This window comes from Enhydra lutris, unplaced genomic scaffold (assembly GCF_002288905.1).
Source record: "Enhydra lutris kenyoni isolate GAN:26980312 unplaced genomic scaffold, ASM228890v2 scaffoldscaffold41, whole genome shotgun sequence".
Lineage (NCBI taxonomy): Eukaryota > Metazoa > Chordata > Mammalia > Carnivora > Mustelidae > Enhydra > Enhydra lutris.
In genome coordinates, this window is record NW_019154125.1 from 18,268,001 (window position 1) to 18,282,785 (window position 14,785).

At 39.6% G+C, this 14,785-nt stretch overlaps 1 protein-coding gene across 2 annotated transcripts in view; it reads left to right on the forward strand.

Annotated features, from left to right (window-relative positions):
- The window catches only part of LOC111155445 (protein kinase, DNA-activated, catalytic polypeptide), a 222,726-nt gene that overhangs the window by 150,618 nt on the left and 57,323 nt on the right, over nucleotides 1-14,785 (forward strand). For both annotated transcript variants that reach the window (XM_022515606.1, XM_022515607.1), the window contains exons 58-62: nucleotides 991-1,180; nucleotides 2,316-2,531; nucleotides 7,647-7,759; nucleotides 9,750-9,881; nucleotides 12,782-12,961. In XM_022515606.1, coding sequence (XP_022371314.1) covers nucleotides 991-1,180; nucleotides 2,316-2,531; nucleotides 7,647-7,759; nucleotides 9,750-9,881; nucleotides 12,782-12,961 — 831 coding nt within the window. The remainder of the gene's footprint in view (nucleotides 1-990; nucleotides 1,181-2,315; nucleotides 2,532-7,646; nucleotides 7,760-9,749; nucleotides 9,882-12,781; nucleotides 12,962-14,785) is intronic.

A 14,785-nucleotide genomic window follows, 5' to 3' on the forward strand; every position in this document is an offset into this window, starting at 1 on the left:
TCGATAGACACTGAAGTTGCTTCCATTTCTTGGTTATTATGAATAATGCTGCAGTGAACATAGAGGTGCATATATCTTTTTGAGTTAGTGTTTTGTTTCCTTTGGATAAATACCCAGAATTAGAATAGCTGGATCATATTGTATTTCTAATTTTAATTTTTTGAGGACCTCTGTACTGTTTTCCTTAGTGTTTGCATCAATTTATATTCTCACCAGTAGTGCTTGAGGGTTTCCTCTTCTCCACATCCTTGTCAACAGTTGTCATTTCTTGTCTTTTTGATCAGAGCCACCTGACACATGTGAGGTGATGTCTCATTGTGATTTTGTTTTGTGTTTCTCTGATGATTAGTTGTACTGGGCTTCTTATTTTACTTGGAATACTTACACGTTCCTTTCTGAAACACATTTGTTTCAGCCTCGTATGCTCACACTCTCTTGACATGCTCACACTTGTTCCCCTTTCAGCCTCCACTTAGATTTTCCTTTCTCGGTAATGCCATCCTCCTCCCCATCCATATGGTAGACACTGAGTTTGCCTCTTCTCCTGGCAGCCTTAACAACCTGTGATGATTTACATATTTACAGATGTGCTCACTTCGTATCTGCTAGCCTGGCTAGCTGAGCCTGACTGTTTTGCTTGCACTTCTCCTGTGACTTTCTTAGTGTTGAGCACATAGTGGGACTTTGGAAGGAGCTGAGCCCTTCAGCTTGTTAGTGTTGTGGTGCCACCACTAGGTTTGGCATTAAGCCATTTAATGCAGAATGTGAACGAGGAGAAATACGGTTTTTCTCCCCCAATACTAATCACTATTTCTAGATGGCAAATAATTATTTAGTTAAAATGTTTAAATTCAGGAAGTTTCTTCAGCTATTTTCCACAGAGATACATGAAATTATGTATTTACTGATAGTAGCAATGAATTTTAATAAAAATATTTCAGTGTTGCTAAAGAAGAACCATTATTTCATTTGGAACTCTCTTACGTGCAGGAATATACCATTGATTCTGACTGGCGTTTCCGAAGTACTATTTTCACTCCAATGTTTATTGAGACTCAGGCCTCCCAAAGTGCTCTCCAGACCCGGACCCAGGAGGGATCCCTCCTAGCTCAAGGGGTGAAGGCTAGGCAGATACGAGCCACCCAACAACAGTATGACTTCACACCTACACAAACTGCAGGTAACTATCACACCTGAACACCTGCCTGCTCTGCACAAGGCAATATGATCTGTGGAAGTGGCTTCCACTGCAAGAACATTGACTGTAAGAGAAGTGAAACAATAATAGAAAAAAGTGGTAAGAACCACAGAAAAGATAGGTCAGTCAAAGGAGAAAAGTATTGGGATTCCAAGAGTCATCAAATTCTTTGAGTTGGAACCGGGAAAGCAAGGGAGGGATGATGGGGACCTGGTGTTTAAAGGATATGGAGTTTCTGTTTAAGATGATGGAATATGCTCTGGAGATGAATTGTGGTGATGGTTGCCCAACAGTGTGACACCCTAGTTCTGTACACTTTACATGATTAAAATAGTTAATTTGGTGTTCTCTAAATTTTAACAGTAAAAAACAAAAATAAAAAAGGACTGTTCTTGACTAGAAAAAAACAAAAGTAACAGTACATGTATGTTTTGTTTTGGTTTCACATTTTAAACCCCTTATCTCAAAAGCAAAGTACTGAAGAGCTAAATCAAAATCATTTATTGTGTTTATAGTTTATTAAACTTTTCTTTCCTGAATTGTTCACCTGTTTCCTTTGATCAGAGAAGTACAAGTTGTAGAGTAAAATACCTTAAATGATTTCATAAAAACATTTCAGATGTTTTTCCTTTGTGTAAATTTTTTCATGTTTCATTGTTTCTAGAAGTAGAAATGATTTGAATAATTACCATGAATATTTTATGACATTATATTAGAAGTCATGAATCTTTAGTACCTTATAGGAGATACCAGGTGTCATTCCTGTAATGATCACAGTGGCTTGAAGGAGCAGATGGGGTGTTTCCTGCTTCACAAATGAGGACACAGGCTCAAACACCTGAGCTGCCTCCGATCACTCACTAGTAACCTATTGGTAAACTGCCTATTGTCTTTCTGCTGTGATGTGGCTGTCTCCCTAGAGGAGCTGTCCCCAGTGACAATGGCAGGGGATTACGTGGAGGCCCCAGGTGCCACAGAATGATGCATCCCTTGTCGCACACAGTGTGTCTGGCAGTTGGCAGTGCTCCACCAGGTGCAGTGGTGGGGTGGGGTGGTCTTGGCAGGGTTGGGCAGTGTTGAGCCTGCTGTGACATGCTCTGGTCGTGCCTGTTTGTAGATGGCAGAAGCTCCTTTAATTGGCTGACTGGGAGCAGTATTGACCCACTGATGGATTATACAGTCTCCTCATCATCGGATTCCTCATCTTCCTCCTTGCTGTTTGCCCACAAGAGGAGTGAAAAGTTCCAGAGAGCACCCTTGAAGTCAGTGGGACCTGATTTTGGGAAAAAAAGTCTGGGCCTTCCAGGAGATGAGGTGGATAACAAAACAAAAGGTAAAGTAAGCTTGCTGAAATGTACTTAAAATATGTTAATGCAGAGACTTAGATAAAGAAAAGTGCATTTCTGACCGCATTCACATTTCCATGTAACCTTATAAGTCCATTAAAAATTTTTTTTATTTTTTATTTTTTTATTAACATATAATGTATTATTAGCCCCAGGGGTACAGGTCTGTGAATCATCAGGTGTACACACTTCACAGCACTCACCATAGCACACACCTTCCCCAATGTCCATAACCCAACCACCCTCTCCGCCTGCCCCAGCAACCCTCCCTTTGTTTTGTGAGATTAAGAGTCTCTTATGGTTTGTCTCCCTCCTGATCCCATCTTGTTTCATTTTTTTCTTCCCTAACCCCCAAACCCCCCACTTTGCTTCTCACATCAGGGAGATCATATGATAATTGTCTTTCTCTGATTGACTTATTTCGCTCAGCATAATATCCTCTAGTTCCATACACGTCGTCGCAAATGGCAAGATTTCATTTCTTTTGATAAGCCCATTAAAATTTAATTTGGGTGCTCCAGGATGGCTCAGCATATAACTTTTAATCTTGGGGTCATGAGTTTGAGCCCCATGTTGGGAGTAGAGCTTACTTAAAAAAATAAAATTTAATTCAATAAATATTCGGCACTTAACATGTTGAAAGCCTAGTTTCAGGTGTTCCAGAAAAGCTTTGAGTAAATTGGACTCATTCCATTCATTTAGTGACTTTCTGAGCATCAGGGCCTGGTAAAGGCAACAACAGGTCGGTGACCTTGAGGTAAGGCAGAATTAGTAAGTCTCAGAGAGAGAAAATGAGAGAGTGCCAGGAAGAACCTGGGGGAAAGGCCGACTTTGGGACTAGCCTCTGGGCTAGGGGTGTGGGAAGGGGGAGGGTAAACAAAGAATGAGGCAGGGAGTATGGAGTGGATTTGGCAAGTGGAGGGGACCCAGATCAGCTTAAGATTGTTTAAGGACTTCACAGACCTGTACCCCTGGGGCAAATAATATATTATATGTTAATAAAAATAATTAGTTTTTAAAAAAGATTGTTTAAGGACTGGTAGGCCTTGTAATGGTCTAGCCTATGGGACACACCCACGGGGAGTAAAGAGCAGACAGCTGGGGATGTGGGCCTGGTGCTTTAGGAGGCAACCAGGGCTTTCTGCAGTGTTTTCTGGATGACCTATTGGGGGTTCCCATGGAGCAGCATCTGAGCCTGAGGAGGCCCTGGTGGCCAAGGCAACAGGCACCTCTGACCCCACCACACATCCAGGGTCCTGGTGGGGAAGATGAGGGGAGATGTGTCACGGAGGCTGCAGGGAAGTGCAGGCAGAGCTCAAAGACCAGCGCTGGCTGAAAGGGTGTAACTCAGCTTTTTATGAGAATGGCAGCTCTGGAAGTGAGTGAAAACCCAGAGGAAGAAAATGGAGAAAGTAAAGGTCCTAACAGAACCTTGGAGAAATGCCAACCATTTGAATTTAGATATAAAGAAATAAAATTAGGAGCAAGGATAAATTTCTTTTACTTATTTTTTTATTAAGTGTTTTATTTTAATTCCAGTATAGTTAATGTACAGTGTTATATGAGTTTCAGATGTACAATAATATAGTGATTCAGCAGTTTTATACATCATTACTCAAGGCTCATCATGTAAGTATATCCTTAATCTGCTTCACCTACCTCACTCATCCCCCAACCCACCTCCCCTCAGATAAGATTTATTTTATTTTATTTTATTTTATTTTTAAGTAATCTCTATACCCAATGTGGGGCTCAAACTCACAACCCTGAGATCAAGAGTTGCACACTGTGCTGACTGAACCAGCCAGGTACCCCTGATATGCTTTATTTTAAATGAGTAAGGGTAAATTCCTTTAGGAACTAAACACATACATGAAATACTTTCCTCATTTCCAACCACTCTTTTTTACATTTATGTCACAAATCTGTGGCCATACATAATTCTGTGAATTTAATGTAGATGATGTATATCTAGCTTCCTTTTGCTCACCATTCTAGGTTTGAAGGGGGCTAATGAGCCCCCTCCTGCTCTGTCTGTTCTGCCCCCTGTTTGGTTGCCTCCCACCAGTCTTTCTTTTATATCCTCTTCTTCTGCTGTTTCTCTGCCAGACTGTCATCTGGCCAAAGTGCATGGTTCTCTGTCCTTCTGTAACTGACGATGAAAGCTCTGAAGTTAAAACACAGTCCCAGAATGACTGTTACTTTCCCATGGCTCATTAAGTGTATTGCTGACCTCAAACCCATGGCACGTACATCCTCCCACAGAGTTGTTGAGATGGGCATTTGGGGCAGCCTGCAGTCCAGTTAATGCATGATGATTGCCCATGACCCACTCTACTGAAAGGGGAGGAAGCTCAGAAAACAAAGGGGAATGGCTGAGGATCGCAGCATAGTCCACATCTCAAACTTTGAGCAGTGTTTCCCTGTCTTCATTGACTTTGTATAGAAATTAAGGAGAATAAGAGGTAAAACCTAATTTTTAAACCCTTTTCCTTAAAAGTTTTATATATGAATTTGAAAAAACTCATAGAACTGAGGCAAAATGAATACTGTTAGCTATCCATTTTAATTTGGTTAATATATTTGAATCTCCCCTGGTAGATATAAAATATTTCCCACACTGTCCATCTTCTTTGTGGGTTATGTATTTTCTTGCCTAAAGAGGAATATTGGGAAGTTCATAAAATATGGTGAATTAATCCTTACTGTGATATTATCATTGGCATTTGAAAATGAAATTGTAGGGGCGCCTGGATGGCTCAGTAGGCTAAAGCTTCTGCCTTCGGCTCAGGTCATGATCCCAGGGTCCTGGGATCGAGCCCCGCATCAGGCTCTCTGCTCAGCGGAGAGCCTGTTTCCTCCTCTCTCTCTCTCTCTCTGCCTCTCTGCCTACTTGTGATCTCTGTCAAATAAATAAATAAAATCTTTAAAAAAATAATAAAATAAAAATGAAATTGTAACCTAATTAAAATATCATTTTTCAACTATTTTAATTCTTCATTACAGTTTCCTTTAGTTATTTGTTATTAGGGTAATACATGCAAGTAGTTTGAAGAGTCGAATACTTTGCCAAAGCTTTCTAGAAGAAATAGCAACCCTCCATACCCATTCCCCAGATTCCAGACGCAACCACTTACACCCTTCTGTATCTCCAGTATTGCTACCCTACCTTTTTTTTTCTTTCAATATTTTTCATTCTCTTTTGCTTGCATTATGGACATTGAGGATCTGGCTCCTTCTTGTCCCTCACACACACTCGCAATGAATTCTTCCTGTGTAGTTTCCTCTTATTTTGACTGCATAAATATTATATCTGTTCAAAGTATAGTGCTACTATGATTATTTTGCATTTCTTGTATAATAATTTTTTCTGGGCATTAATAATTATTTTGGTTTAGATTTCTGCATATTATTACTTGATTTCCTTTGAGTTGTACCATTGTCTTTTACTGTGTCCCAGTACATGAATGTTTTATCTTAAATGAAATCTCTCCTGGAGCTTCTGAGCCACGCTGTTCCAGGCTACTGCTCTTGGGGTGTCTGCTCAGCTATGGTTCAGAGACCACCTCTTCGTCCTGAGGGTCTTTTCACCTCTCTTGGATCCGATTCTTCCTTGGCTTGGTCCTTCTTTCTGATGAAGCACTTCTTCATGAGCTTCCTGAGAAAGGGAGTCAGAAGACCTAAGCTGTTTTTGATATTTTGATGGCAGTCACACCTGCTGGGTATTTTAGCTATAGAATTTTGAGTGTGAACTCATCAGGGTTCCCTAGTACCCAAGGTTGAGTTGGGAAACCTAGTGGCATTCATTTTATTGATTCTTTGTTAAGAATTGGTTCTTTGTTAAGAATTGGCAGAACATCTTAGGATCCTTTCTTTTAAATAAATTTTAGGAAATTTCACAAAAGGGTCCTTTGAAGCATGCAGGTCTGTTTTAGTCCATTTTTCTGGGCATAGGAGGGCCCTTTAAGACTGCTAATGCATTTTCCAGTTTTGCAATATTTTTTCTTGGATGATTTTGTTGATGATTTCCTCATATCCATTTTCTTTTTGGAATACAGACCTTATCAGCTCTTACAATTTTCGTATTTTTCATCCTTTTTGCTTTGTATTCTGGGAAATCACTTTAACCTATCTTCTAACCCTTACTTTTAAGTTATATTTTTAGTTTCCATGAACTTTTTATGTTCTCTGAATGCCCTTCCAGCCCTTGATCCACTGTTGGAATTTCTGCTTTTGTCTTTTTAATAAATGATAATATTTTGAAAATTTTTTCCCCTGGAAGGACTGCTTTCAGCAGTTGTTCTTTCCCTATTTTTTTCATTTCTGTCTTTCATGTTTGAAGCTTTCCTCAAAATGTCTGGTGACTTGGCTTTTCACTTATACTCCCAGATGAGGCACTAAAAAGGCATTTGGAATAGCTACATATTAGGAGTGCAGATGTCATTGTAGACCAGAACACTGAAACTCCTGATGTGTTGATATCTTTGCCTGTGCTTTTGTGCTGGTGGATTACCCAGAGGCAAAATCTCCAGTCTCTTGCCTACAGGCTGGCAAGCCAGGGTGCCAGTACTCTAGAGGCCAAGCAGGACCAGGCAGCTCCAGGTTCCAAAAGCCCTTGTGGTCACTCATGGTGTAGTTGCTGTGCTTGCAGCCATGTCATCCCTGTGCACCCATGGGCCCTATGTCCTCTCCCAGGCTCGGCACCTGCAGCACTAGGGACAGTGCTTCCTAACCACACCTCCTGCTGCAGCCTCACTTTCCTCCCCTCCCTTGGACATGCCTGCTGCTGCCAGGTCCTGCCCCTTCCAGGTCTTGTCAGCTGTCCTTGTTTGTTTCTGTTCTCTGTGTGGTGGCACTGGGGTTGGGCTGGGTTAGTTACAACTTTCTGTTCTCTAGTTTCCAAAACTGGTTAGTGGTCTCCTGTGCTATTCTCTGTTCTTCATAGACTTAAGTCATTGCAACAAAACAGAACAGCTAGATGAAAGTAAAAAATGGAAGTAAGCAAATAATTATACTTTTTATTTCAGGGGATTCTAGAAAGGAGGTGAAGTCAACTGCAAATGTCAAATTGACCATCTGTAACAAACCTTTATATTCTTCAGGCATAGACAATCGGACAGAAATATTAAGATTACGCAGGCGATTTATAAAGGACCAAGAAAAGCTCAGTTTGATTTATGCCAGAAAAGGTATTGCTGAACAAAAACGAGAAGAGGTTTGTATCTGTTTTGAGAATTTGAGTGGTCAGAAATATTTTTTTATACCAACGGATATATACTAAGGAAATAAGATTCTTGTCAGATATTTCTTGCGTGACAAAATTACAGAACCAGCACTATATGAGTTAAAGTTACTTATGAACCAAAGATTATTCCTCTGACTAATGTAGATGCAAAGGACAGTGGTGACTCACTAATGAGGTCATGGGAATCTTGGAATGGGGCCTGTGTGTGTAGTCCCTTGAATCTGAGGTTTGTTGTGACTCATGGGCACTACCAGGACCTCATCCCTGCCCCTTATCTCAGACTCTCACTGCAGCTTGGCTTTGTTCTTCTCTGTGTACAGCTTTGCTTTCTCCATGTGGTAGAGACACAGCCTCCAATAATTCCTGAATTATCTTACAACTTTAGCTGCTGGGAAGGATTAGCCATAGTCTTGCCCCACTGTGGGTCTGGGGCCACTGTGGGACCACATTACAACCAGCTGTTCTCTGGGGTACCTGGATGAAGAGGGAATGGTGAGCCCAGAGAAAAGGGTGAGCAGGCCAGATGGATGGTCCAGGGTTATCTGCTAAAAGCAGTGACCTAGTATGGCATGAATTAAACATTTCTCAAAATGTGGAAATAATGGAAGAATTTGTTCAGCAACAGCTTCGGTATTACTTAAAAACCAGTAATTATGACAAAATTGTCAAGAAAGACAAGACTGTGTTTAAAAAAAAACTTGAGTTTATTTTAATTCAGTTTAAATCTTTAGTCACTTAATTAACTTGCAAATCTGAGTATGAAGAAATTGAATGGTTCCACTATATCTTCTGTGGAAAGAAAATGGACATTTTATCTCTCTTGTCTCTGTAAGAACAGCTGTTCTCTTGAAGGCAGGGTCCAAAATCAGTGCCTCACAGTCCTCCCATGCTTCTTCTCACTGGCCCCACCACACATGGAGAGTGTTCTTCTTTGTCCACTCAGAAGTAGCCATGAGCTACTAATTAAGCCTGAAACCTAAGTAGGTGTGCCTGAAGGAAATAAAAAGCAAAATATGAACAGAAGGAAAAGATAAAACCAGGATTGTTGGATAGAAATCAGAGGGGGATATTTTGGTTTGATAAAAAGAAAGTCCTTTAATAAATGTAGAATGGCCTGCTGTGTGAGGCCGTGTATTCCCTCTGACACGGGTGTTCTCATCTGAAGCGGCAGACCTCTTGGTAAGAATGGCCTCAGAAGTCCATGCGCTTTATTTGTTGGGAGCATTGTGCTCAGTGTCAGGCACTACTCTCAATGCTAATGGTATAGAGGTGAATATGATATAAGCATTCATGGAGCTACAACCCAGTGTGTACAACAGAACCAAAAAAATGAATGAGTTAAGATTATAATGTGCAGTTGGAGATTAACCAAGTGATGCCCATGTGTGGGGAAGACTGTTAAAGACAAAGTGAGAAAGCAAGCCTCTTTGAAAATGATATCTGAGGTGGGAACCAAATGATGAGAGAGAAACTGTGAAAAGACACTCTGGGCAGAGATGAACAGGTCCCATAGCCCTGTGTGGTGGAGAGTCGGGGTGACTCAAAAGCACGTGCAAGGCCAGCGTGGCCTAAGCAGGTGAGCAGGGTCAGGAAGAGCTGGGTTAGGTGCTGTGGTGATATCACTGGGCCTGTTAGCCAAGGGTTTTTTAAGAGGAATTAAGGGGAAGAAATGAAATATGGCTTTAAAAAATTCTAATTCAAGTTCTCTGAGTTTACAAATATTCACATTATTTTGTGATAAATATTTAATCATACTGCTCATTTGATAGTAATTTTTATTTTGGATTTATTTTCTACCATAGACTGGTAAAGTGTAGGGACCAAACCATTTTGGGTAAAATTTTTCATCAAATTCACCTTTATGTTAAAGATAAGTACTGACTGATCGTTTCATAGTTCATGCACTACAAATTTTTTCAATAAGAATTCTAATCTTCTTTCTTGGTTCTAATGATTATAGGAGATTAAGAGGGAGTTAAAAATGAAGCACGATGCCCAAGTCATTTTATACAGGAGTTACCGTCAAGGAGACCTTCCTGACATTCAGATTAAATACAGTAGCCTGATCACCCCCTTGCAAGCTGTGGCCCAGGTTGGTCCTTGAATGCTTCATTTTTCTATTGACTGATAAAAACTATTTATCATTTCCGGGGGCTACCGTATGCTACACTGAGGTGTTGATTTGTCTTTAACAATGGACTTGGTTAAAAGACATTGGTTCAAGTCTTGGCCGTGCTATTTCTTGGCTCCAAAACTTCTTTTTACAGGTGCAACTCACTTAGAGTCGTCTAGAAGATAGCCCTGCAGTTGGGGTCCTTGTCAAGACACTTAATGCTCTGAGCCACAACTTCTTCATCTATGAAACCAGGGAGTGAAATCTATTTTTCTTACCAATAATGTTGGTCAGTGAAGTAATGTGCAATAAACTTTAAAGTGCTAAGCCACTTAAATCATTGCTTATATGATATCCTTTTGGTCGTCTGAGGGATCAGGAGAATATCAGTTTATGGGTGGGATTAGTATTTTCCTTCTCTGTTAATTTTCTTAATAGCAGAGGATTGGAAATATTTTTCTAAGTTGTGAGGGTTGAGAGTGAATGAAATTTTCTAGGTGAATTCTCTGGCAAAAGCAGGATATTTATTCCCTGAAAGCTTAGTTAAGATTCCTTTGACTTTTATCAAAATACATTTAAAAATTGAAGAGGAAGAGTGTGTGTGTGTGTGTGTGTGTGTGTGTGTGTGGCATAATGCTAGATGCTGAAATATGCTATATATTGTATAAATTTTCCAAAACTTATATTGCTTATAATAATGTTATATCTGCATAGTCTTTTACTCTTTTTTAAGCTTTTTGTTTAATCTAAATAAATATAGATTAACAGCAATTTTTAAAAATAGTACATAGTCCCATATACTCTTTACCTGGCTTTCCCCACTGGTGGTATCTTATTTAACCATTTATGTTGATCTAGAAATTGACATTGGAACAACAGTGTTATCTGGACTGGTCTTAACCATTTTTCCCCTCGTGTGTGTGTGTGTGTGTGTGTGTGTGTGTGTGTGTGTGAGAGAGAGAGAGAGAGAGAGAGAGAGATTCTGTGCAATTGTAGCATACGTCTGATTTATGTAACTACTATCACAGAAGAGCCCTTGAGTGTTATAGAGTGCTTTCACATTTCTTTCATTAGATTCTCCCAGTAATTTTGTGACATAAAGGCAGTTTTTTAGACACATTTACAGATGAAGAACTGAAGGTTAGCAAAGAATGGATAATATGGTTCAAACTTTGTATTCTTGCTGGGTGTGAAACTAAGACAACTCCCCCCCCCCTTTGTTTTGACGCCTGGCCTAGTGCTTTTCTTCACCCCCATTATTTCCCAGTTTTTCTAGTGCTTTGCACATATGTATTCACATCACTGCCTCAGAAATGATGCTGCTGCCTACTCTCCTAGGCATGGTTTGCATCTGCCCATGTTGAATAGGTATGTGGTATGTTCTAATGATAGCAGGTTACAAGCCTGATACTGCTGAGACCCATGTCCAAGTCAGTTCATCTCTTTGGTGCTTGGAAAATATTGAGATGGTGAATATTATTTTGAAAAAACGTGACTACATTTTTTTCTGTTCTTTGAAAAGGAATATGTGTCCTTATATTTCTCAAATTCCTAATACTTTATTCAACAAGTGCTATATATGGAGCAGTTCCTTCTGGATGCCAGGGACTGCTCTAAGCACTGAGGTGCAGCTGTGAACAAAACAGACAAGGCCTTCTCTGCTGTCCAGGGGCTCCTCTTCTTCAACATGAGTGTTGCACGCTAGAGAACTGAAGAGGAGCCTGTAAACTAGTCATTACAGCACATGTCCAATGACAACATTCTGTTGCTCTGAAAACGTTCTTTAGCTTAAGGACCATTGCATCATAACAGAAGAAGCATTTGGAACTCCCTGGGAAGTGAGGGAATTTGTGCATAAGACTCAAGATTTGGGTTGTAGACATGGGAACCTGTCTGCTGCAAGTTAAGTGAAAAAAGTTATCGAACAGATACTGTATGAGAGAGTGTGTGTTGTCAGTAAAAGACCAACCCATGGCAGTGACTATCTTCATGTAGTATAACTGGGTGATTTTCTTTTTTTCCTAATTTATATTTTCTGAAATTTTTTATAGCAACCATATAACTTTTGTAAAGCAAATAAATTACTAAATAAAGAACAAATCAAGAACTTTTTATTCAGACACAGTTTTTATCAAGCAAAATAGTGTTCAGATCTTATTAGTTCATGGATTCATGCCTTCCTTTAAAAAATACAGCCACTGCATGCTAGGGACTGTTCTTAGTACTGGTGTCGCAGGCACCAGTTCTTGTAGTCATGGAGTGTGAGGGTTAAAGCCATGAAAGATCAGGTAGCATTCTGTTAGAGTTGAATACACCAAACATTAAAAGCACAAAAATGGCTACTGATGGTTTTAACAGTTTAAATGGTCATATTGATGGGACTTTGAAATTTTAAATTGGCATTTTATTTAAGCTTATCAGCTATCTTTAGCTTTATGATGATACTAATGTGAAGATAGTACTTAAAAATCTCATTTAATCTTTCTTGAAGATCTTATCAATTACTGCAGTGGTCACTTGATGTGCTTTAACTTGGCTAATCCTTACCACAGCCCTGAGATGTGTTCTGTTATCCTTACTTTAAAGATGAAATATCTGAAGGTCCAGACTCACCCATGAGTTAAGCTCTGTGGCTACATATGTGATTAAGCCAGCTTACATTATTCCTGGGTCCAAAATCCATGATATCACAGGTATATTTGGTTAAATTTCAAACACTAGCCACGTCAATGCCTGTTAAAACTTTCTAAACAGAATTGAGATGTAAATTAGATATGTTTGCAGAAGTTTGTGTTTTCAAATAAACCTCTGATAGTATTAGTGAATTGTAGCATTTTTACTTCAGATCCTAACTTGTCTTTGTTTTGGGCATTTTACAGAGAGACCCAATAATTGCAAAAGAGCTCTTTGGCAGCTTGTTTTCTGGAATTATAAAAGAGATGGATAAATACAAGACCAAGTCTGAGAAAAACAACATTACTCAAAAGTTGCTCCAGGACTTTAATCATTTTCTTAACACCACTTTATCTTTCTTTCCACCTTTTGTCTCTTGTATCCAGGTAAGAGTCTATACATGCTTCATAAATATTCATTATCTACTTTCCCATCAAAAGACTGTGTCATAATAACTTAATTTGTTTCATAAGCTGAAGCACAAGGTGTTTGAGTGTATGTACTCTGTATGGTTACCTCTTCCCAGAAGGGTTGGTGTGATTTGATTGTATTTTTTTTTTAAAACAAGCATATAGGGATGTCTGACCCTTGGTTTCAGCTCAGGTCATGATCTCAGGGTCCTAGGATCAAGCCCCACAACAGGCTTTAGGCTCAGTGGGGAGTCTGCTTGAGAATTCCCTCCCTCAGCCCCTCCCCCAACTTATGCCTGCTCTCTCTCTCTCTCTCTCTCTCTCTCTCTCTAAAATAAATGGATGACTCTTTATTAAAAAAACAAACAATAACAACAACAAAAAAAACCCCAAAAACCCCAAATTTATATTTGACTGAATAATTAGAAATCAGCCTTGGTATAAAAATGTTCTGATTTTGGGTGCCTGGGTGGCTGAGTGGGTTAAAGCCTCTGCCTTCAGCTCAGGTCATGATCCCAGGGTCCTGGGATCCAGCCCCACATCTGGCTCTCTGCTCAGCAGGGAGCCTTCTTCCCCCTCTCTCTGCCTGCCTCTCTGCATACTTGTGATCTCTTTCTCTCTGTCAAATAAATAAATAAAATCTTTTTTAAAAAATGTTCTGATCAGGGGCGCCTGGGTGGCTCAGTGGGTTAAGCCTCTGCCTTCGGCTCAGGTCATGATCTCAGGGTCCTGGGATCGAGCCCCGCATCAGGCTCTCTGCTTAGCACTGAGCCTGCTTTCTCCTCTCTCTGCCTGCCTCTCTGCCTGCTTGTGATCTCTCTCTCTCTGTCAAATAAATAAAATCTTTAAAAAAAAAAAAAATGTTCTGATCAATAAGTCAATTCCTTCAGTAATTTGGTTAAGTCCTGCATGTTGTTAGTTGTTTTTCCTTATATACTGTTTCACCAGATTATTTCCTGCAGATTATTTCCTGCCTCCTGATTGCCTTCAACAGATGTTGATTGAGCATATTCCTGACTTTCTAAGTGGTGGGGATGGTGAGTGATGCAAAGAGGCACAAATCTCTACTCTCCTGGAATTACAATGGACAACAAACAATAAACAGAAAAATACAGAAGATAACATGAAGTAGTCTTAAGTGTCACAGAACTTGAGTAGTACAGAAACACCAGTGTAATGTAGAATAGTAATGAAGCAGAGAGGGAGACATCCTCTTGAACAGAGTGATACCACAGGGTGGTACCATGATAGATATTTAGATGGAGTGGTCAGAGAAGGCCTTCTAAGGCAGTACAGTTTGAGAAGATATAGGCATAGTTTCAGTTACTACTTAAAATGTGCTTTCTGGAAGTTACATTTTCATGTAAGAAATGTTTCCTTTGCCATTTAAAACATGGATCATTACAAAGTCCCTAGTCGAAAACTGTTTCAGTTCATTTTAGTATTTTTAAATTTTTTTTATTTAAATTAGATTTAATTAACTTATAGGGTATTGTTAATTTCAGAGGTAGGATTTAGTAATTCATCAGTTGCATATAACACCCATGCTCATCCCATCAAGTGCCCTCCTTAATGCCTATCAACCAGTTACCCCATCCATCCCACCCACCTCTCCTCCAGCAACCCTAAGTTTATTTCCTATAGTTACGTGTCTCTTATGTATGGTTTGTTTCCCTCTTTGTTTTCATCTTATTTTTATTTTTCCTTCCCTTCCCCATGTTCTTCTGTTTTTGTTTATTAAATTCCACATATGAGTGAAATCATATATTTGTCTTTCTCTTATTTTGCTTAACATAATAC